At 44.3% G+C, this 23181-nt stretch overlaps 1 protein-coding gene across 2 annotated transcripts in view; it reads right to left on the bottom strand.

Moving 5' to 3' along the window:
* LOC119973064 (receptor-type tyrosine-protein phosphatase gamma-like) overlaps positions 1 to 23181 on the bottom strand; it is a 1019600-nt gene that overhangs the window by 123816 nt on the left and 872603 nt on the right. For both annotated transcript variants that reach the window (XM_038810525.1, XM_038810526.1), the window contains one exon: positions 22603 to 22741. In XM_038810525.1, coding sequence (XP_038666453.1) covers positions 22603 to 22741 — 139 coding nt within the window. The remainder of the gene's footprint in view (positions 1 to 22602; positions 22742 to 23181) is intronic.

Genomic DNA, 23181 nt, shown 5'->3' with positions numbered 1-23181 from the left:
AGTTTATACCCCAAAAAAGAACCAAATTGAGTCAACATATGCATAATACTACTCATACTAGAGATTGGATCCATTACATATAACAGCAAATCGTTCGCATATAGATACACTCGATGTTCCACACCATCTCTCTATTCCCCTCCACTCTGTCGATACTCTAAACGCCTTCGTCAACAGTTCAATCACCAATGCAAAAAGCAATGGGGAAAGTGGACATCCCTGCCTTGTTCCCCTGTATAAAAAAAAACCCCAAAGTTGTTTCATTCGTGCAAACACCAGTCTGTACAACAACCTAATCCAGCTAATGAACCCCGGTCCAAAATCAAACCGCCCCAGTACCTTGAAAAGATACTCCCACTCAACTCGGTCAAACGTCTTCTCTGCATCCGGGTAATATTATCATCTCCATATCTTGACCTGTCAGCGGCGTCATCACCACATTCAATAGCCTCCTAATATTGTACGACAATTGTTGCCCCTTTACAAACCCCGTCAGGTCCTCATTTCCCACAATTACTGCACAGTTATTTTGTTGACTAAGCACTCACTGCTTATAATGTGTAGTGTTATTCCTGCATTCCTTTCGAAGGAAGAAACTGAGCAGCAGTGAAAGAATCCTCAGCAACCAAGATTATCAGCAGCTAGGGCTGTTAGAAAACTGCGGATAAGGAGAACTCCTCATAGAAGACCTTACCCAGCCCATGAGATGTGTAGTTTCTTGCAATAGAAGGCTACATTTCACTAACCAAGGTGTTGCTGAATTATAATGCCTCTTGTGAGTACCTGCTGCCTAATGGACCAAGGGATCATGCTTTACCAGTGGCTGTCAAAGACACCATTATCCTTAACTATTTTGCTTCAGGCTCCCACCAGGGCAGCCTCGAGGATAGCTGCATCAAACAATTCACCAAAGGTCTAACTGACAGAGAAAACTGGTATATTACCTTCCCAAAGAACACCCATAACCAGAGAGCGAGACATCCGAGATTGCAGAAATGGCTGGCTTCCTTGTTCCTAGGGCATAAAATGTTGCACTCATGTAGCCATCAGACGACCAGAGTACCAGAGCCACGAGTTTTAGTTGACAGGACAATATACTCGCGTGTAATAGAAGGATAAAATAGGTGTATGTCGATTTCACAGTCTGCTGCCTCCACACCTTCATCCTGCAACACTCATCCGTCCCACCACTTTACACCAGAGGATAGCAGCTTGTGGACAAGACATCCACAACCATGTTGTGCTTGAACAACAGGCACAAGGTGAGCAACAGAAATATCAAAGAGCACAATGACTTTTTTTTTTTCAATATTGTGAGGCTTATTTGTTTCAATGCGCAATACTTTTAATTTATTTTGTTTTGCCATGCATATGCACTCGCTTAAAACAGGGCAATGTTTGAGGGTTTGTACATCCCTGCATGCTATAGGGAACATTAATAGAGCATTCCACATTGAAGCAAAGATTCAGCTGTCTTAATGAAACTATTGGCTCCCTACAATATGGCCCAGACAAAGGGAGCCACATCACGTTGGTCACTTGAGAACAAGGAAAAGGTCAGTGTGTACTTGGAATGAGAATGAGAGGTTGTATAGTGTCACCTTGTGATGTATGGTAAGTAAAGTGATGGAATGCAAAGAATAGGTCGGAGTGCTGAGGGGTTTGGGGAAGGAGAAGGACTGTTGGCAGGTGTAACTGAAAGAAACGAAGAATGCAGAATTGTACTCAACTTGCTAGCCTCGTAAAGTAATTGTCACATCAAATCCAAATTCAGACGCTGATTCGTCTGGATCTGACTGCCTCTCTCTCGGTCTGAGGAGCTGCTTTTGGCAGCTTCATACAGAGGAATGATGGCATAGTGGTAGTAATCCAGTAATCAGTAATCCAGAACGCAGGCTAATGCCGTGAGGATCATGGGTTCAAATCCCATCATAGCAGCTTGTGGAGTTTAATTCAACTAATAAATCTAGAATATATCTCAGTAAGGGGGCAGAATTGTACACTCCCCCAAGTTGGGTTCTGAGGCAGGGAGCATAAAATTGAATAGATCGGATTCCCACAGGTACCCATCTGCGCAAACAAGCAATTTCACGCTTGGGCAGGCAGGATCTCAGCGGGAAACCCACCCATTCACTTCTTCGACTACTTAATGGCTACTTAAGCGCCTTATAGTTAAGAGCCCAGTCTCAATTTTTAGGCTGGCGGGATTAGGTGCAGGTTGGGTGGGAAAGTGGCATTAAATCTTTTCCCTATCTAAGGCAGGAAAGTGGGGGGAACCTCACTCAGAATGCCCCCTTACAGTTTGGGCCCCCTCCCCCTGGGACGTTAGAGCTCCGGTAACTACCCCCCCCCCCCCTCCAATTACACCCCGAATGGCCGGGTCACGATTTCCCCTCGGGGCATTGTTTACCCTCCTGTCCTGGGACTTACCTTTTCAAAGGTCCTGAGACTTAGTTCCAGGCAGAACACGACAGTACCCCACTGCGGCACTACGCCTGGCCAAGTTGAAGAGCTGACAACCAATCAGATTAGCTGACAGCTGTCATGGGCAGGAGTTCCTTCCAAGGGTGGATAAAAGTCATGTCCACTGCCAATCAACGCTCAAGTGAACATTAAATAGCAGGAGTAGTTCGCAAGTTTGTGGCTGTGCATTAGGCACCGACTCCTGGGATGGCAAATAATGATCGATTTCCATCCTTAAAATCTTACCCGTAGTGACCATGAAGCTATGATCGATTGCCAGAAAAATAATCTGGTTCACTAATGTACTTTTGGGAAGGAAAGCTGCCATCCTTACCTGGCCTACATGTGACTCCCGATCAATAGCTATATTGTTGACTCTGAAGTGGTCTGAAATGCATTTGGAACCCTCCAAAACTCTGACAGTTACCAAGCAAAAATTAGAAAGACTAAAACCAGTTTTAACTCCCAGATATGGCGGAGTACCCAACTCCCCACAACCCGCTGATTACCTTTTGACCCGACCACCATGCCCCAACCATCTGATTACCCCCTGTCCCCTGACTGCCCCCTACCTGACTATCCCCAATACCCTCTTGACTATCCACTCACCAACTTAAATGACACCCTGACCCCTTACCCACGCATCTGCCACTCTGACTCCCTGCCCCTCCAGTCTGCCACGCTGCCCCATCACCCACTTACATACGATCCAACCTCCCATCCACTTATCTTACACACCGACCTTCTTTTCAAAGCTTCTGAAAGTGGCTTTGGTACCTTTATACTCATTGGAATATGGCAGCTAGTGCCGTAAATAGGTGACATGACTTGGCTTCCCCCGATATTCCTGCAGCACAATAAGGAGTCTGAGAACAGAGGCCCAATTGGGAAGGAGGGGCCAGAAATGTGGAGATTGAGGGCAGCACGGTGGTGCAGTGGGTTAACCCTGCTGCCTCACGGTGCCGAGGTCTCAGGTTCGATCCTGGCTCTGGGTCACTGTGTGGAGTTTGCACATTCTATCCGTGTTTGAGTGGGTTTCGCCCCCACAGCCCAAAGATGTGCAGGCTAGGGGGATTAGCCACGCTAAATTTCCCCTTAATTGGAAAAAATAAATTGGGTGTTCTAAATTTGTTAAAAAAATTAAAACAAGATTTTTTAAAAAACAAAAAAAAAGAAATGTGGAGATTGGTGCAAGGCAAATAAATAGGAACGGAGTGGCAATAAAACACTGACTGGCACACCTTGGGAGATTCAGCCCATGATTGGACATAAATGAGCTGAGCAAATGAAAGGAGAGAGGAATTTGCTGTTAATTTTTAAATTTGAATATGAATAGAATAAAAAATACTGAGAAAAAGGTATTCAACTTATTTTGTCGAAAAGAAACAGGTGAAGTTGATATTATATACTGATTAACCCAATGCTAAACGACATACATTTCCATTTTCACAACTTAGTTGTCTAACAAAGCTGTCTAATCCAGTTTTGAATTTTTAAAACGTTAACAGTGTACCTGCACCAGATTGTATACAAATATTTCAGGTAAGTTTCCAATAACGATTACATTCATTTACATGTTAGTCTATAATAAACATGGACTACACTAAATTTTAAAACTAAAGGGTTAAACACGCTTTCAAGGAAAAATATAAAATAGAATATTCTCCCAAGATCAGCATCAGAAGCTGTTTACCTTGCATCTATCTTGTAGGACTATAATTTAACCTTCATTTTCCAACACTAAATTTATTACATTGTTTCCACTAACACCGCTTCTTATGCACAGAAACAATAAAGTATATTCTGTATGCTAACTTCAAAATCTAACATTTCTATACCTCTATGAGGTAGAGGTATCTCTTGAAATGTTCTTTTTCACTGAGTTGCATTGTCTTACTATCCAGTATATATATATATATTTAAATTTAGGGTACCCAATTAATTTTTTCCAATTAAGGGGCAATTTAGCATGGCCAATCCACCTACCTTGCACATCTTTGGTTTGTGGGGGTGAAACCCCCACAAACACAGGGAGAATGTGCAAACTCCACACGGACAGTGACCCAGAGCCGGGACCGTACCTGGGACCTTGGTGCCTTGAACTAAAAGTGCTAACGACTGCGCACCGTGCTGCCCATTCTCCCCAGTTTATTTAAGGTCAATTTGCTTTATCCATTTTTCATCCATTTAGTATGAACAAATTTTAGTGAAGTAACAATTCATATTTGCCAGTTTGGAGACTATCAAATATCAAACAGAATATAGATTAAACAAAGCAATACAACATTCCCTAAATCATAGGACAGATATCTAATTATTCCAAAAATGGTGTCCTTATTATCCTCTGTATACATGACTGATCCCATCTTATGTAGGCTGTGTAGATAATCATTGAATCCAGGGCGGGATTCTGTGATCTGAGGATAAGTGTTGACGCCGTTGCGTGTCTCTACGGCATCAGATGGGCACTGCGGGCCTGCGCATGCGCAGTGGGGCCAGCAACAACGCGCACATGAGCAGTGGGACTGGCGTGATTGCCGTGCCGAGAATCGCCGGGGGTTCCCCATAGAGCGGCCCCTGACTGACGCTGCACCGACCGCGCTGGCGCCAATGGCGCCGATTCTCCGCTCTCCGGAGAATCGGCGGCCCGGCGTCGGTGCGGCATGAGCGCCAGTCACGGTGATTCTCCGGTCCTGCCCTGGGGTGAGAGAATCCCGCCCCCAATATCCGTGGCTCTTTGGAGTTTGGCTAGCAAAGACGTATGCATGCCAGCCTGTTATCAATGGTTGGTCAGCATTAAGATGAAAATTAATGGTACGAGTTATAAATTGTACAGGTAAGAAAGGATGTCAAAGTTTTCAAGAGCTTTAGAGAGACATATTGGGATTCTGAGTCAGAGGATTGAAATTTACATGAAACATTTGAGTATCACAAAGGATACGGAGGCATAGTGGTTAGCATTGTTGCTTCACAGCTCCAGGATCCCAGGTTCGATTCCCGGCATGGGTCACTGTCTGTGCTGAGTCTACACGTTCTGCATGGGTTTCCTCCGGGTCCTCCGGTTTCCTCCCACAGTCCAAAGATGTGCAGGTTAAGATGATTGGCCATGCTAAATTGCCCTTAGTGTCCAAAAAGGTTAGCGGGGTTACTGGGATAGGGTGGAGGTGTGGGCTTAAGTAGGGTGTTCTTTACAAGGGCCAGTGCAGACTCAATGGGCCAAATGACCTCCTTCTGCTTTGTAAATTCTATGACTACAGAGTTCATGGACCTTTTTAGTCGTTCCATAAAGGAGGATCAAGGGAGTTGAGTATTAGGAACGGAAATATAACCTGCCCTGCACAGAATGCCAGGGGAGTGCAACTTTGACAGTGGCTGTAAAGAAACTTAATGAGTGCCACAATAACAATCTTAAATTGTAAACTGATTACTTCTAATTTTAATGAATTATCCGTTCACTCTAAATTGAAAAAAATGATTGGTTCATTTGACTCCTTAATAAAGTCCTTTTGGAGTATGATGGTTTCTGAGCTACTGTAACCAAGATATATTTTGTGAAAAGGAACAACTGGGCTGAATAGCAAAGATACAGGATGCAAAGGAGTTCTGCATGATTACCTTTGGTAATCGAGTGAAGTTTTCCCTCAGATGATTAAATAAACGGGGCATAGAGGTGAAGTGGATATTTGACTAAGACCATGAAATGGAAGATTGCAATCGAGCCACAGTTAATGAGAGAAGCAAATATTTCAGTTATGATTACATTTCAGCAAACCAGCATTTGCTATTACCATGCTCTGATCATTGTGTGCCACAAAATGCTGAGCCCTCCAACTTGCTCAACCTCACAAATATATTTTCTGAATTGTTTCACCTTCATTTCAAGTTTACCAGAAATATAGACACCATCAAGTCCGATACTCATAGGCTGCTAATATTGTACAAAATAATCCTCATACAAAATCATTAGCATTGCAATAAGCCCACAGATAGCTGCCCTCCAGCTTTCCTAAAGCAGAATGCCCAGTTTAATAAGCTTTCAACCAGAGTGTTCATCCATATGGGACCAAAATTGTCTAGGGTCTCATCAGCAAGTAGAGAATGCAACTGCCACATATGGGGTAAAGGAAGTTACTGATGCAAATCACCAATAAAAAAAGATACATCTACATATTTCAACTGCAGACTAAATACCAAATGTCTACTTAATCCCGTGAGTGTTCTTTGTGTGAAATCGGAAATGCAACAACAAAGCATGTAAAAGAAAACTCTTCAAAAATTCGATCAGAATTTTGATATGAAGACGCAATAAAGCATTAGTCAATAGTATTTAACTTTCAGTTTTTGTGACGTGTCCAGCAGCAATAATATGCAACTGCTCCCCTTGTGGGATACCTTCTTGTACTATCTGTGTATTGCAAATCAGTATAATCTATGCCTTACTTTGTTCAGTTAAAACATACTTAGGAAACTGAGCACCACAAGCACATTCTAGCTGAGCTGAATAGCATGTTACTGGGCATTGTTTCAGACAAATATTTTGCAGAAATTTGAAAAGATACTTTTGTTACTGTACTGGGAGATTTCAGGGCATCTAATATGGCCAGAAGCTACCCAACCTGATAACTCAACATGATGGCTCCTCTGCATAAAACCAAGAAAATTTGCTCAGCAGTCTAAATAACAGGCTTAGTATTCAGTTTTCGTGAGCTCTTAAAAAAAAACCTCTGTTTGGCTGTATCATGTTGAATGTGACTTGTACCTTCCCCATGCAAACAATGCTGAACTTTTACGAATGCCTTTCAATGGGATATCTCCGTCAACCTGGTTTTGTCTGATACTTGGCCATATTACAACAAATTTTAAAGTCATCAAGCATATTAATTCTGAACCGTGGCTTGATTTTGCATTCCACTATTCACAAATCCTTATGCTGCTTGTGCTCATGCATTTGCTTTGTTTAGCCCCTTGTTCCGCACTGTTACCAATCACTGCTTGTGGTGTACCATTTTTCAATGTACTCCGTCATTTATTCTTTTTTTTGTCGACTGTGTATGTTCCCTCAGCCGCAGAAAAGTACTTTTCACTGTACTTCGGAAATGTGACAATAAATCAAATCAAATTAACCAACATCCCCAAAACAAATGATCTGATTATTATCTCATTGCTATACGCGGGACTTTGCTGCACAGAAATTAGCTGTTGTTATTCCCTACATTCCAACCATGACTCGACTATAAAAGTATTTAATTGGCTGTGAAGCACTTTGGGAATGTCTTGAGGTTGCGAAAGATGCTATATAAATGCAAGCTTTTTCTTCTTTGCCAAAGTATAGACTGACATTTTTAAAACCTCAAACAACTATTTCATAAAAGATGCTTCACACAAAATTACAAACGTCAGTCATTTTTGTTGTCCAATAATTGTTACTATAATAATTGTACTCAGAATCAAACAGATATAATTAAAAGGAAAAGCGAGGAATTATGAAAACTAACTCACCACTGACTTTTAAGCAACTCAGTCCACAGGCTGAATCAGATGCTAAATGATTTATGCCTCTGTACGAGAATGCTGGAGGCTACATTTGAACAATGAATGAAGTGCCATATGTCCTTTTACTTCAGTGAAATGATTGCAGAACAAATCTGATGTAACTAAGTTAAACATTTCCGTGTTCCCTTCACAAACTGCCCTCCAGATGAGAATGTAACTGCTGAAATCTTTATGCCAAACTATGATAATAGCCAAGAGTATTTGGAAACTGATTATCCATTATGTGACCTCTTGATGAGGACAGTTCAAGTTTGCGGTTTTGCATTTCAAATCAATGTAAAGAACATATGTTTGCTACACATTGTGATTTGTCGTGGGGATAACTGCAGTGCTATTCAGGCTTTTACTGTGGACAATTATAACAGCACAAACTCTGAACAAGGACAGCTGGTTTTCAACAGAATCTGTATTTTACTAATGAAACCCTCAGAAAGTACAGAAACATTTTGAACCACTTAAACCAATTCCCATAATGAGCGGGTGAAATGGGTTGCAGATTTGGGAGCCAATTGAAGTGACTGGTTCAAATTGTTTGAGCATTCAAATCTGTTTAGAAGAGAGATGAGAAATTCTTAAGTTACATTTGAGATTTTACACAACCACTGATGTGATGTCAATTTTGAAATGTATGGATGAGAAGATCAACATTTTACTGGCGTTTTTACTTCAATAAAACTGTATCAACAGGTAACGTCTGCAATTTTCTTGGAGGGTGTAAGAATCATGGAATACAGCTATTGTTTGAATTCAAGTAAGCTGTTGAAAGCCTTTCAAAACCATTCTTGGATAAAATAAGTTAGATTTTTTTCTGCAGCAAAATACATGGATACGTCTCAACATTCCTTCTGCTCATGGCAATGGCATCTTCAATATATCAGGAAAATGTATGGATGATCTCAAGTTTGCCAAAAGATTTTTTGTGCCTCTTTAATGAGCATCAGTCTCCTAATTCTGAAGGATGAACAGACTCCTTATGACAAATTCTGCAGCAGGGGGCCAGTCACCATGACAACTTCAGTGAAACTTGAAAAGCTCACATTACCATTTGGGAAGCAGTTGCTAAAAGTTGTTGAGGAATCACTGCTCAATGCTCACTGTTGTACATTGTGATACCAGTCACTCGAGCACAGTAAGAAAAACAGGTCACAAGCCTCATGGAAATTATGAAGCCAAGGCAGCAAAAAGCGTGAGGGACAAACTGACAGCCCCTAAGAAGGACTCTGCGCTCTCAATGCGCATTTAATCTGTGCCCATTGATTAAAATGCAGGCAGCACGAAGCACGCTGTTCATCGGTCGCACGCAACAGCCGGGCCCCCAAAATCAAAACTTTCTACCACTTCTTAAAGCAAGCCTGCACCTCTTAGAGGGCAGTTGCATTTGGCTAGAGCAGGAGCTGACAGTTGCGCTGAGAAGGAGTGAAGAATGGCACATCATGGGGAAGCACAAACTCCAGGGTTTTCGGATATACATCCAACGCGGCCGAATGTTAAGTCTTATACTTTGGTGTGAAAAACAGAAAGGAAGAGTATTGTTTATATGGTGATACATTGGGAAGTCTGGATGTACAAAGGGACCTGGGTTTACTTGTATACCAGGCAATGAAAGTGGAGAGACAGATACAGCAAACAGTTACAAAGGCAAATTGTATGATGGACTTCATTGTAAAAGGATTTGAGTTCAGATTAGGGATGTGTCACTGCAGTTATACAGGGCCTGTGAGACCACAGCTGAAGTATCACATGCAGCTTTGGTCTCCCTACCGAAGAAAATATATACTTGCCATTAAGAGAGTGCAGGGGAGGTTCACCAGGCTGATACCTGGTTGGCGGGATTGGTTCGACTCGGCCTGTATTCACTGGAAAGAGAGGAGATCTCATTGAAACATATACAATTCTAATAGGGCTCGACAAACTAGATGCAGGGAGAATGTTTTCCCTGGTTGGGGAATCTAAAACCACGGGACACGGTCTCAGGATATGTGGTTGGCCGTTTAGGACTGAGATGAGGAAACATTTCTTTACGAAGGGTAGTGAACCTGTGGAATTCTCTACCACAGAAAGCCCTGGAGGCCAAGTGGCTGACTGTACTCAAGAAAGAGATAGAATTTAAAAAAGATTTTAATGGCATCAAGGGGTATGGGGAGAAGGTGGGAATATGGCATTGAGATAGAGGACCATATTGAATGGTGGAGCAGCCTCAAAGGGCTGAATGGCCTACTCCTGCTCCTGGTTTCTATCTATGCTGTTGAAAATGTTCTTGCTAATGTAAAGATTTTTTTTGTATTTCTTCATGAGCACTGTTGGCTAAACAAACATTTGTAGCCCATCCTTAATGAGAAGGTGATGGTGAGTTTCCGTCATGAACCCCTGCAGTCCATGTAGTATGGAGTTGCAGGATTTTGATACAGCGATAGTGAAGGAATGATGGTGTGCTTCAAATCAAGATGGTGTGGGCGGCTTGGAGAGGAACTTACAGGTGGTGGTGTTCCCATTCATCTGCTGCCCTTGGCCTCCAAGAGGCCGTGTGTTTGGAAGGTGCTATCAAAGGAGCCTTGGTGAGTTGTTGCATTGTGTCTGTTTATGGTACACACAGCTGCCACTGTACGTCAGTGTTGGAGGGAGTGAATGTTTAAGTTGGTAGATCGGGTGCCAATTATCCTGGATGGTGTCAAGCTTCTTGAGTGATGTTGGAGCTGCACTCCTCCATGCAAATGGATAGTATTCTATTTCCCTCCTGACTTGGGTCTTACAGAAGGTGAACAGCATTTGGCATGTCAAGAAGTGAATTACTTGCCGCAGAATTCCCAGCCTCTGACCCACTCTTTTAGCCACAATATTTATATGATTGGTCCAGTCCAGTTTCTGATCAATCGTAACCATCAGGATGTCGATAGTGAGGGATTCAACAGTGGTAATGCCATTGAATGTCAAGCAGAAATGGTTAGATTCTCTTTTACTGGAGATGGTCAAAGCCTGGCACTTATGTGGCCCAAATGCTACTTACCACTTATCAGCCCAAGCCTGAATGTTGTCCAGGTCTTGCTGCATATGGACACGGATGGCTTCAGCATCAGAGTGGCAAATGGTGCTGCATATTATGCAACAATCAGCAAACATCCTCACTGCCAATGTAACGGTAGAGGGAAGATCATTGATGAAACAGATGAAAGTAGTTCGGCCTGAGTTACTACCCTGAGCAACTCCTGCAGCGATGTCCTGGAGCTGAGGAACCTCCAACAACCACAATCATCGTCCTTTACGTCAGGTATGACTTCAACCAGTGGGTGGTTTGCCCCTGATACACATTGACTACAGTTTTGCTAGTGCGCCCTGATGCCACACTGGGTCAAATGCTGCCTTGATGATAAGGGCAGTTCAGGAATTTTGATTATTAAACATTTACTCCCTTCACTACCAATGTACAGTGGCAGCAGTGTGTATCATCTGTAAGAGACAGTGCACCAAGTCGCCAAGGCTTATTGAAAAATAAATCCGGGAATCATAAAGGGTGTGATGCTTAAGAGCAATAATCAAAGCAAAAAGAATGTTGAACCATATAACCAAAAAGAGCCAAGGACGAGACAAAGAAATTCATGGTCAAGCTGTGTGACGTCTGGTCAAATGACGTCTTATGCACTGTGTTTAGTTCTGGTCACAGAGAAGTAATGGAGAAAGTTAATCCATGAAGGAGGTTTAGAAAAATATTACCAAGTAAATTGGGCGGGATTCTCCGACCCTCTGCGCTGGAATCGTGCCCGGCACGGGGGTGGAGAATAGCTGTTCATGCCAGAAATCCGGCGCAACAACACTTCTGCGATTGTCCGCGGACCCGTCAGTCGCGCGCGGTCGACGCGGCGTTGGTCGGGGGCTGTTGGAACAGGCCCCTGCGGCGATTCTCCACGGTCGACCGGCCGAATTCCCGGCTGTGTGGTTTACGTCTGGTACCACCCAACGGGAGCTGGATCCCGCGGCTGCAGTCCTGGTGGGAGGCGGGGGGAATCTGACTCCGGGGGGTGCCTCAGCTGTGGCCAGGCCCGAGATCGGGGGCCTTCGATCGGCGTGCCATTGCGATCTGTGGGGTACCTATCTTACTCCACGCAGGCCGGCTGTGTGGCTCTGCCATGTCAGCGGCGCCCGCGCCGATGTGGGCCACTTTGTGCATGCGCTTGCGGCCGCAGTGCGCATGTGCGGCCTGGACAGCAGGGCCCCGCGGCAGCCAGAGCTGAAGGACGCATACCGGGACTCTGCTAGCCCCCTGGAAAACGGAGAATCATATCAGACTTTCGAGGAAAAAGTCCGGAGTGATTCTCGCCCGTTTTGCAGCGGGCGTGGGGACTTAGTCCCCAAAAGGGAGAATCCCGGCCATTATGTCTGCTCAATAAAACAAACAGGTTACCCCTTCGCTATCTCAAATGGCTTTCAACCTATTCTGGGGGCAGGAACAATTGATGATATGTGATCTTGAAAGCTCATGTCCCGCCCATTGCCCATCATTTGCTTTGGGGAAGGTCCGATGCATTAAGTGCCAATGTGGCCAGTAACGACTTTCCTGGGATCAATGTCTCTGGGGGCAGAAATCCCGCACCCAAGAGCTGCCAACCATCTAAGGCTGGCAGCAGTCCACTGCAGGCAGCACCAGTGCAGGCCCATACTCCACCAGGAACACGGAAGCAAAGTCACAACTCACTGCCCAATGCTGGTTGAACAGCAACAGCGGTAGAATGAGGCCTGTCAGTAGGCATTAATTGCCCACTTAAGGGACTTAATTGACGGTGCGGCGGAAGGCCATCCACGTTCCATCCCATATTTAATCCCAGCATACTCCGCCCCCCTCCCCTTCTCCATGGGTGACATTGTAAATAAATATTACACATAATAGGGTTGTATTCCCTGGAATTTAGCAAGTTAAGACTTGATTTGACCAAAGTTTTCAAGGTATTAAGCGGAATAGACAGGATAAATAGATATAAATTATTTCCACTGGTGTTGGGGGGTCTAGGACTAAGAGACTAGGGTAAGTATTAGAGCAAGATCTTTCACAAGCGCAATTAGATAACACACCAATGCACAGAGGTGGTAGAAGTATGAAATTCTATTCCACAAATGGCAATTAGTGCTCCATTAACTGTTAATTTTAAATCTGTGATTGACAGATTTTTGTTAACCCTAATTATTAAGGGATATAGGGCAAAATTGATTACATGGAGTTAAGTTACAAATAGCCATGGTCTCATTGAATGGTGGAGCAAGATTGCAGGGTTGAGCAGCTAACTCCTGTTGCTATGTTCCTATATAACATTTCCAAGATGATGTTGCATATATAATTCCCAATACAAAAGTCCTACTTGCCCACTATCTACATTCTTACTGTCCACATTTACTTCCAGCCTCCCAATGCAATAAATTTAAAACATTTGAAATATTTTCATAATCTTATCCCAATTAATTTCAAAAGTTCCTCCAAACCCCTCCCCATACCTATATCACTCTGTTCCTCGGCATGTGACCTACCGTCTTATTTCTAATTCTAGTTCCAAATGACTACTGCAACTCTCCAAACATTAAAACAGTCAAAAAATTAATATTTAGAACATCAAGTAAAATGGTATTGACACACTTGGTATTTTGAAATTATTTTATCATGATATAATACATTTTGACCACTACTGATACTGGATGAAACCTGCCGCTTGTGGTAACTCGTACTGTCCAACATATTGTTAGGTTAGCAATTCAGTGGACAGGAAGATGGATATTTAATTAAACTATATTTTAGAATGTTATCTTCTATAGCTTGCTTTCTAATGATAAGGCAGCCACTTTTCATTTCAGTTTTGTTTGAGTTATTTGCCATCCGGAACATTTAATTTAAATAATACTCTTGAAAAAAAGCATAAAAATTAGTTTGCATAATCAAAATCAACAGCCAGACTCAAATTAATTTATACTCTAGTCTACAATCCCCACTCATTCATTAATTTCTAGGACGGATTTGGACAAGACAAATCGCACTATTTGACTGGTTGAAAACAGATGCCTTCCTCCAAAAGAGGACTTGTTCTACATGGAGGCCCCTGCCCCCCAACTCTCTCCACTGTATTGCCCTGAGAGAATTCTGCTACTACAGAGTGCTTCCCTTCCTCCATTTACTTCAAACTAAACTCATAGAAGATACAGGGTGGGATTTTCGGGACTTATGAGAGGAAACCGGAGCACCCAGAGGAAACCCACGCAGACACGGGGAGAACGTGCAGGCTCCGCACAGACAGCGACCAAAGCCAGGAATCGAACCCAGGTCCCTGGCGCTGTGAAGCAATAGTTCTAATTACTGAGCTACCGTGCCACCCAGGGGAGCGATTTTCCAAGACCCGCGCCGGGCCGGAGAATCGCCGCAACCGCACCACGCTGCCCCAATGCTGGCGCGCAATTCTCTGAGGTGCGGATGGGGTCTGGCCCGCGATCAGGGCCCACTGATCAGCAGGCCGGCCTCTCCCCCCCGGGCCTACTTTTTTGCGCAGCCGGCCCCTGAACCCCCACGCCATGTTGCATAGGGGCCGGCGCATGTGCGGGTTGGCGCGGCGCCCATTTGTGCCGGGAAGGGAGGCTGGAGTGGCGTAAACCGCTCCAGCGCCGGTCTGGCTCCCTCTGGGGGCCAGAGTCGGTCATCCCCGTGCCCGTTTTGCGCCGTTGTGAAACGCAACGGTATTCACGACGGCGAGACACTTAGTCTCCATTTTGGAGAATCGGTATTTTCTGGTCACCATACTATAAAATGCATACAGAGGCACAAAGATGATACCAGGAATGTGCAGTTATACACATCAGGAAAGGATTGATGGCTGAGTCTCTTTTTTCTTGAAAAAAGGCGAACAGTTGACCGTTCAATCAAAGTTTGAAAGATTTTGATCGAGTGGCTACAGAGAGACTGTTTCCTCTTATGGGGGAGAGCTTAAATGGAGGCAATCAATATTGGATAGTCACTAAGTAATCCAGCAGGGAAATCAGAAGAAACTTCTTTACCCAAAGGGTGGCCAGAACGTGCAACTTGTTAGTTCAGGGAGCGGTTGATTCAAATGGTATTGATGCATTTAAGAGGACACGAGACAAGCATATGAGGGAGAATGTGTACAAGGTTATGACAGGCCTAGGCAAGGTAGACATGGAGAAACTCTTGCTTTTAGCTGATTGAACAAGGGGCACAGATTTAAGATTTTGGGCAAGGGCACAAGAAATTACAGAGCAGGTGGTAATGACATGGAACTCGCTGCCCATGAGGGTGGTGTATGCAAAAACAATCAATGATATCAAAAGGAAACTGGATGGGCACTTGAAGGAAATTTGCAGGGCTATGAGGATCACACGTGGGTGTGGAGCTGAATGGATTGCTTCGTGTGGAGTTGGCATAGACTTGATTGACCAAATTGTCTCTTTCAGTGCTTTGAATAACAAAGGAAATAGAGGATTATGATGATGAATCTAGATGCGTAAAGATGGGAGAAGGCTTTTGTGGAGTGTAAACGCCAGCATGGATTGGATGGGCTGAATGGCCTGTTTCTGTTATATGCTATGTAATCCTATGTAATACTTGAAAGAGAAAGGACAAATTACTGTTTCACGTATACATATTTTGTAAGAATTTGTCAGCTCTGTGACGAAAGCAAGGTGAATTAACTCTTATGTGCTCGGATTATGCTTCTATCACTCAAAACCCTGCCCACTAATACCTTCAACAGTACCGCTGTCCAGCTCAGAAAGAATCATTTAAATTCAATTCAAACTATACGAGTTAGCAGTTTCTTTGAAGCCTGAGAGAATATAAACCAGAAAAACAGTAATTGGTCCCTCTCAACTACATGGAGCCTTCAGCCAGAAAGAAAAAAAGAGAAAATAATTAGAAGGCAACAAAAGCTCAATGTGTTCTGAATGGGTTTAGTGCTCAAGGCATGTGCAACTGTGCAATCTTGGCAAAACCACCTCAGTTGTGGAAAAGAAAACCACACAAACACGAGCCACCATTAACTAGAAGGCGTTGCATTATCAACCATTACATTTTTGATATTAAGTGCTGGATAAGCCACAATTTCCCCATTTTATCAAGAAACCATCGACTTCAGTTTACACCAACACTTGTGCACCTTTTCCCTTGATTCCTTCGACCTCCCCAAATGCCAATTCAGATCACACCCAGGAGTGTAGTACATTTGGGCCTCAAGGTTAACTTGCTCGAGGCAGAGAAACAGGAATCGGCCATTCTTGCAACAAGCATGTTCCCTCACTCAATTAGATTGTGGCTGATCTTTAGCTTAACTCAATTAATCCACCTTGGTTCCATGATCATTACTAACCCTCCACATGTTGATCAACATCTAATCGGTCATAATGATTGCCTTCTTAAAACGCAGTCTATCTCTGCCGTTACATCTTTGCACTCTTTTACCTTAATTTTGGACCAGGCCTTTAACGTCTACCGACTCCTATACATGCTTCTCCATGTACCATGGCCATAACATAAATCATTAAGTACAATTCTTCTGAACTTTTTTACTCTACATTTCCAGCTGAACGAAGACCTACATCTCATCATTAGCAAGATACAATGACTTTTAGTACCCCGGGGAATCAACTTGAAGATTATTCTTCTTGCTTTAAATTCTTCCAAGCCAATACTTCACTGACATGCATTTGAAAATTTTTGTAACCAACATGTACTAATTTTCTGCTACTCTTTCACTATCGCTGGCAGCTCCTTCAGAAAAGATGCCATCACCCCCTGAAACTAGAATCATAGAATCTCAACAGAAGGAGGCCATTCGGCACTTCAGGGGCAGCACGGTAGCATTGTGGATAGCACAATTGCTTCACAGCTCCAGGGTCCCAGGTTCGATTCCAGCTTGGATCACTGTCTGTGCGGAGTCTGCACATTCTCCCCGAGTGTGCGTGGGTTTCCTCCGGGTGCTCCGGTTTCCTCCCACAGTCCAAAGATGTGCAGGTTAGGTGGATTGGCCATTATAAATTGCCCTTAGTGTCCAAAATTTCCCTTAGTGTGGGGTTCCTGGGTTATGGGGATAGGGTGGAGGTGTTGACCTTGGGTAGGGTGCTCTTTCCAGGAGCTGGTGCAGACTCGATGGGCCGAATGGCCTCCTTCTGCACTGTAAATTCTATGATAATCTATGACCCTTGGAAAGAGTACCATACCAAGGCCCACGCCTGACCCGCTCCCCGTAACCCCACCTGACCTTCTGGACAAAAAGGGGCAATTTAGCACGGCCAATTAATCAAACCTGCACATCTTTGGACTGAGAGAGGAAACCAGAGGACCCGGAGGAAACCCACGCAGACACGGGGAGAAAATGCAAAATCCACACAGACAGTCATCCAAGGCCGGAATTGAACCAGGGTTCCTGGCGCTGTGAGGCAGCAGTCCTAGCCACTGTGCCACCATGCCGCCCAACCGTCTCCTTCAAATCCTCACCTTCTCAGCTTCTTGCCTGCTTCCAAAAATCATCTAAAAGTCTAATTTCATCTCTGCTTAAAAGTCCTCCACCTGTCCCCAGTTCGGTGCATGCCCTTTTCCGTCCATTGTCCTGCAAAGTGCACTGCAGGACTGCACATTGCTGTACTAGATCCATCCCTTCTGTTTCTAGTGCACTCGCTCACTGTAAACTTCTTCGTATTTCCATTTATTTGCACATATATTTCAATGTTAAAATATAGTATTTTGGGTTGTGCAGTACAAATCAGCTTGAATTAAAGGATGTGAACATACAATTGTCCATCTGCAAGTAATAATTGCAGAATCAGGAGAAGGTCAATATTTGCATACATTTGTGATCTGCTGCCGTATGCATGATTAATTAATACTTTACTTTGCAAAATGACTGCATGACCAAAAATATATGGTATTAGTTACAGACTAAACATCTAAACAGCAGAAGAATTACCAGGAACGAAAAAGTGTGGTTAGGTAAGTATATCAGGCGACCCCCGTCGGGTATTTTCCGGCGCTTTTTTCAGGCGGGGGCGGGATTCCAGCCACGCCGGTTGGGGGCTATTGGCGCGCCCCCCCCCCCCCCCCCCCCCCCCCCCCCCCCCCCCCCCCGGTGATTCTCCAGGCCCCAATGAGCTGAGCGGCCTTCCATTTTTGGCCCGTCCCGCCGGCGTGAATCACTCAACTCATGTACCAGCGGAACCTGGCAGGTAAGTCGGTGGGGGTGGTCCTCGGGGGGTGCGGGGGGATCCGACCCATGGTGGCCTGGTCCGCGATCGAGGCCCACCGATCTGCAGGAGGGCTTGTACTGTGGGGGCACTTCTTCCTTCCGCGCGTCCCCTGTGGGGCTCCACCATGGCCAGCACGGAGAAGAGGACCCCCCGCGCATGCGGCAAAATACACCGGCCGGTCTGCGCATGCGCAGAACCACGCCTCAACATTGAAAGTAACTGCTTTATATAAAGGGAGATCCAGCTCATGCTGAGATAGTGATACATTTAAATTAACACTGTTTGTGACTATTTAGATTCTATTGATTAATACTAAATTTACAATTACTGTAACAGCAAGTAGATTTTGATAATTGTGTTAAATAAATTATAGTGTTAGTTATAGCATCTCTGTGTCTGACCTCACCTTTGAGTACTTTAACAAGTAGAAGTTAATTTGTGCCTCACTCACTTTTGTAATTGGGTTGTCAGACAATCCAAAAAGCAAACTAATTTAGGCATTTTATAAACCCCAGATGTGAATGATAGATCCCATCAAATTTTCTGACTTGTCCGTTAAAAGTGGGAAGAATCATCTGAAACTCTTTAATATCAGAATTTCTCCGACATGACTTCATACATATTGTTAAGGATTCAGCTTTAATCAATCCTACAGTAGCCTAAATTATGTGATTCTTTCCCAAATCTGTTAAAGGAAAATACCCAAATAATTGCAAACCATTGAAATTAGAAATAATTTCTTCCCAGTCTGGGCGAATACTCCATAATCAACCTACATAGAAAGGTCCCTTTAAACACTGTAAATTTACAATTATTTTTCTTATCGTGTTATCATAGTTAATGATGGCCTTGACTTGTTACTGCAACATCATGCTCCATTGAATCGTGGCTCCATAAGTTGGAGATGTACATCAACAGCCCTTACAGCTGGGTTGAGTTAAGGCAAGCCAATGCTAGCGAATTGCTACTGCTCAAAGCCTGAGCATTTTCTCATCAGCTACATGATGGACATCTGCCTCCAACAACTGAGTGAATATTGGTCTCAGTGCAGAACTTGCTGCTCACCTTCAAACAGTGTCATGCAATCTTTTACATCCGTCTGAACAGTCAGACTTCACTTCAATTTAATGTTCCATTTGAAAGAGAACACCTCAAGCACGGCACAGAAATGTCAATTACATTATGTGCTCAAGTCCTGCCATGGGGCTTGAACTCGCAACCTTATGGCTCAGAGTGAAGATTACTACCACCTAATCCACTTAATAAATATCAATTCTCAGAGAGATGGTATTAATTTGCACAGACAGATGAGAATATTTTAAAAAAGACTATTGGCCAAAAGACTGAATTCTCAGTGCAAGATAGTATCCGTGCCAAAATAATGCTGTGTTGTTTGAAGTTTATGTTTCCTCCGGAAATAACCCAAATTATTCCAAGGGAACTTACTTTACCTGTCGAACATAATTTACGATCATTAAAGACAAATACTCGGCAGTTATAGATAGTTCAGCTTGGTGCAACAAATTCATGAACATCAGAAAACACAAAAATTAGAAAAGCCAATCATGCAGTCATAAGGCGGGATTTTCTGCTGCAGAGCGCCCCTGCCGGTAGTGGGATTTTCTGTCCCAACAGCCGTCAATGGTTTCCCATTGTGAGCACCCCCACGCCGTCGGGAAATCCAGGTGGGTGCGCTACTGATGAAACGGAGGATCCCACCGATGGAGAATCCAGCCCAGCCCAATCATGCAGTCATAGAGTTTTACAGCACAGAAAGAAGCCCTTCGGCCCATCGCTTCAGCGCCGACCATCAAGCACCTAACTATTCTAATCCCATTTTGGTCCATCGCCTTGGATGCTCATTTTTCAAGTGCTCATCTAAATACGTCTTAAAAGTTGTGAGGTTCCCACCTCCACCACCCTTTCGGGCAGTGAGTGAGTTCAAGATTCCGACCACCATCTGGGTGAAAAAGTTTTTCCTCACAACCCCGCTAAACCTCCTTCCCATTACCTTGAAGCTATGCCCCTTGGTTATTGACCCCTCCACTAGGGGAAAAGTACCTTCCTGTCCCAATTGTTCTTCTAGATAAGGAGTGTTAAACCACAGCTCGCGAGCCATGCAGTTCTTTTACAGATAATGTGTGGCTCCCTGCTTTTACAGATTGTTGGTTATTAAGGTGGGCAGATTAATCTGGGTTATTCTGAAGAATTGGGTACAGCCCTGGCTTGGCACGCAGAGCCATCACATCAACCAGCCCAATTCTAACCTGACTGGTCCAACCCAATTTCTGTGGTTTGGCTACCCCCCAAGAACCTGCTGCTGGAATGTGCAGCCTGCAGAGCTCCTTCCTGCACTGGATTGTCTGCTTGCTGCTGTCTCATGCCTCAGCTGTGGTGGTTGATGCCACAGGATTGGGGTAAGAACAGGACCAGAGGTGGACCAAGAGCAGGGCTGGGTGGAGACTGGGGGTGGGAGGAGGCCACGGGTGGGAGGAGGCCGAGGGTGGGACAGCAGTGAGGAGAGGAAGGGGAGGCTGAGAGTGGAGGCGGTGTAGGAGTGGGAGTGAAGGTCGAGAATCAGGGCTTTGGGTTACATAAGATCATATGAAATAGGAGTAGATCATTCCATCTTTGAGCCTACTCTGGCATTCAATGAGTGGATCTATTTTCCTGCACTATCCCCATATCCCTTGATGTTTTTAATATTTAGCAATCTATAAATTTCTATGTTAAACACACTCAATGACTGATCCCCCCACAGCCTTCAGGGACAGAGAACTCTAAAAATTCATCACCCTCTGAGTGAAAAAGTTCCTCCTCATCTCAGCCCAAAACGACCTGCCCCTCATTCTGAGTCTGTGTCCCCTGGTTCTAGATACCATAACCAAGGGAAACATCCTTCCTGCATCTACCCTGTCAAGCCGTATAAGAATTTTGTATGGTTGAATGAGATCACCATTCCTTCTAAATTCCAGAGAATAAAGGTCCAGTCTATTTAATCGTTCCTCATAGGATAATCCCTCCATCCCAGGAATCAATTTAGTCAACCTTCATTGGATGCATGGACAAGGATCTCCAAGTCCCTTTGAAGTTCTAGCCTTTCACCATTTAAGAAATACTCTGTATCTCTGTTTTTCCTACCAAAGTGGATAACCTCATATTTCTTCACTTTGTATTCTATCTGCCAAATTTTGCGCACTCATTTAGCCTTCCCAAATCCGCTTGAAGCATTATTGGATACTCCTCACAACTCACACTTCCACGTAGTTTTGTGTCATCTTCAAACTTGGAAATAGTACCTCTAAATCCTATATCCAAATCATTGTTACTGGCTGGGATTCTCCGTTCCCAACCGCTGCAATCGGGAATATGATCGGACTAAGAATGTAGTGTCCGCTGGAAAATGGGATTGGCACCGGACAGTAGTCTCGTCCTAGTCTCCGCTCCTACTCTGCACTGGTAGGAACTTGCAAATTGCTGATCTGCATGCTATAATGGGCTTGAAGCCCAATTCTCTCCCCCACCCGCTGTGTGTTGCTCCGACCCACTACTGGGAAATCCACTGCGCTTTGATGTAGGCATGTTCATGTGCAGTCCTGGCACGATGCACTCCAAGGGGAGACAAGGGGGACATTCCATGGCTAATGAGGCTCTCTGCCACTGCCAGGCTGTGGGGGGGGAGGGGGGGTTTCGGTGGGCTCGGGCTGTGGTGAGGGGTTGACCCCTGGACGCGCCCCGGCTTTACCTGCAGACACGGATGGAGAATTGCGGGGTCCGTGGTCGTGCAGACAACATGGCACCGGCCACGCGTGGCCCTGGCCTGCCAGATAGTGCCCTCCAGTAAACCCTCTCGCAACCCCGGACCACCCCCCCCACCAGTCCCCCCATTCCCTGCCGAAGTCTCTCCGGCCTGCTGCCCCCACACTTCCCGACTGTGACGCTGCTGACACAGTCTGCAGCCGCTATGCGAGGTCCCCAAAATCTGCGAGCACAGGCGACCAACGCCATCGGGAAGTCGGCCCATCGGGGGCGGAACACCGATTACATCATTTTTGAGGGGGCAGAGCATCCAAAAAACAGTGCGCCCATGATTTCAGCGTAAGAACAAACGCCGAACGTGATTTCAGCATCGGCAATCGAAAAATCCCGCCCAAAGTTTCTGGAAAGTTTGTCCATGTCTTGCGGCTCTAGAATGTCTGGAGGTTATTGCATATGGGTATCAGGCTCAGAAAGTTTGACTGTTCCTGCTCCAGGTTTTAGTGTTTTGGAACCAGGATAGCAAAAGTTAAATGCTTATATAGGTTAAATGGTTAGGTCATCTAGGTTCCAATTACTTGGTAGCTGTGAAAATAAAGATCAAAGCCTTACCTCCAGTAAACAAGCACCCCTACGAGAAGAATCAAGCAGACAAAAGTCAAAGCTGAGACAACCACCAATGGAATTATCCATTCCATCTTGCTCGAAGTTGAATATGGCTGTGTGGCCATACTTGAAGATGACCTGTCTTCTGCATAAAACCAGAAATAGGGGAAAATAAAAATATTAGAATTAAAAGCTAGAATAAAATGTTATTGGATACATATAGCGTGATAATATAATTTAGAACAGCAATATCTAGCACAATAATGAACAGCAGAAACTATCTTTTCTGTGAATCTTACCTGTGGGGTTGTGAAGCATTATTCCTGGGGTCACACAGATTTAAAATGCAATTTTAAAAAGCCATTCAGATGATCATCATAATTGCTTCTATAAAATATTGGAAACTTCAACAGTTACTAAATGTCTCACAATGTCCAATGCTTTTTTAAAATAAAGTCTGCAACACTTTCCTGTAAGGCTGGAATAAGATATTAAGTTCATCTTTAGAACAGATAATCCAAGGGCTAAGGATAAGCAGCAGAAGATGCAAGCTTGCACAGTTTTCATTTAAAATCAGAGCCTTTG

This window comes from Scyliorhinus canicula, chromosome 11 (genome assembly GCF_902713615.1).
Source record: "Scyliorhinus canicula chromosome 11, sScyCan1.1, whole genome shotgun sequence".
NCBI classification, from domain to species: Eukaryota; Metazoa; Chordata; class Chondrichthyes; order Carcharhiniformes; family Scyliorhinidae; genus Scyliorhinus; species Scyliorhinus canicula.
This window is presented reverse-complemented; position numbering and strand designations above follow the sequence as displayed.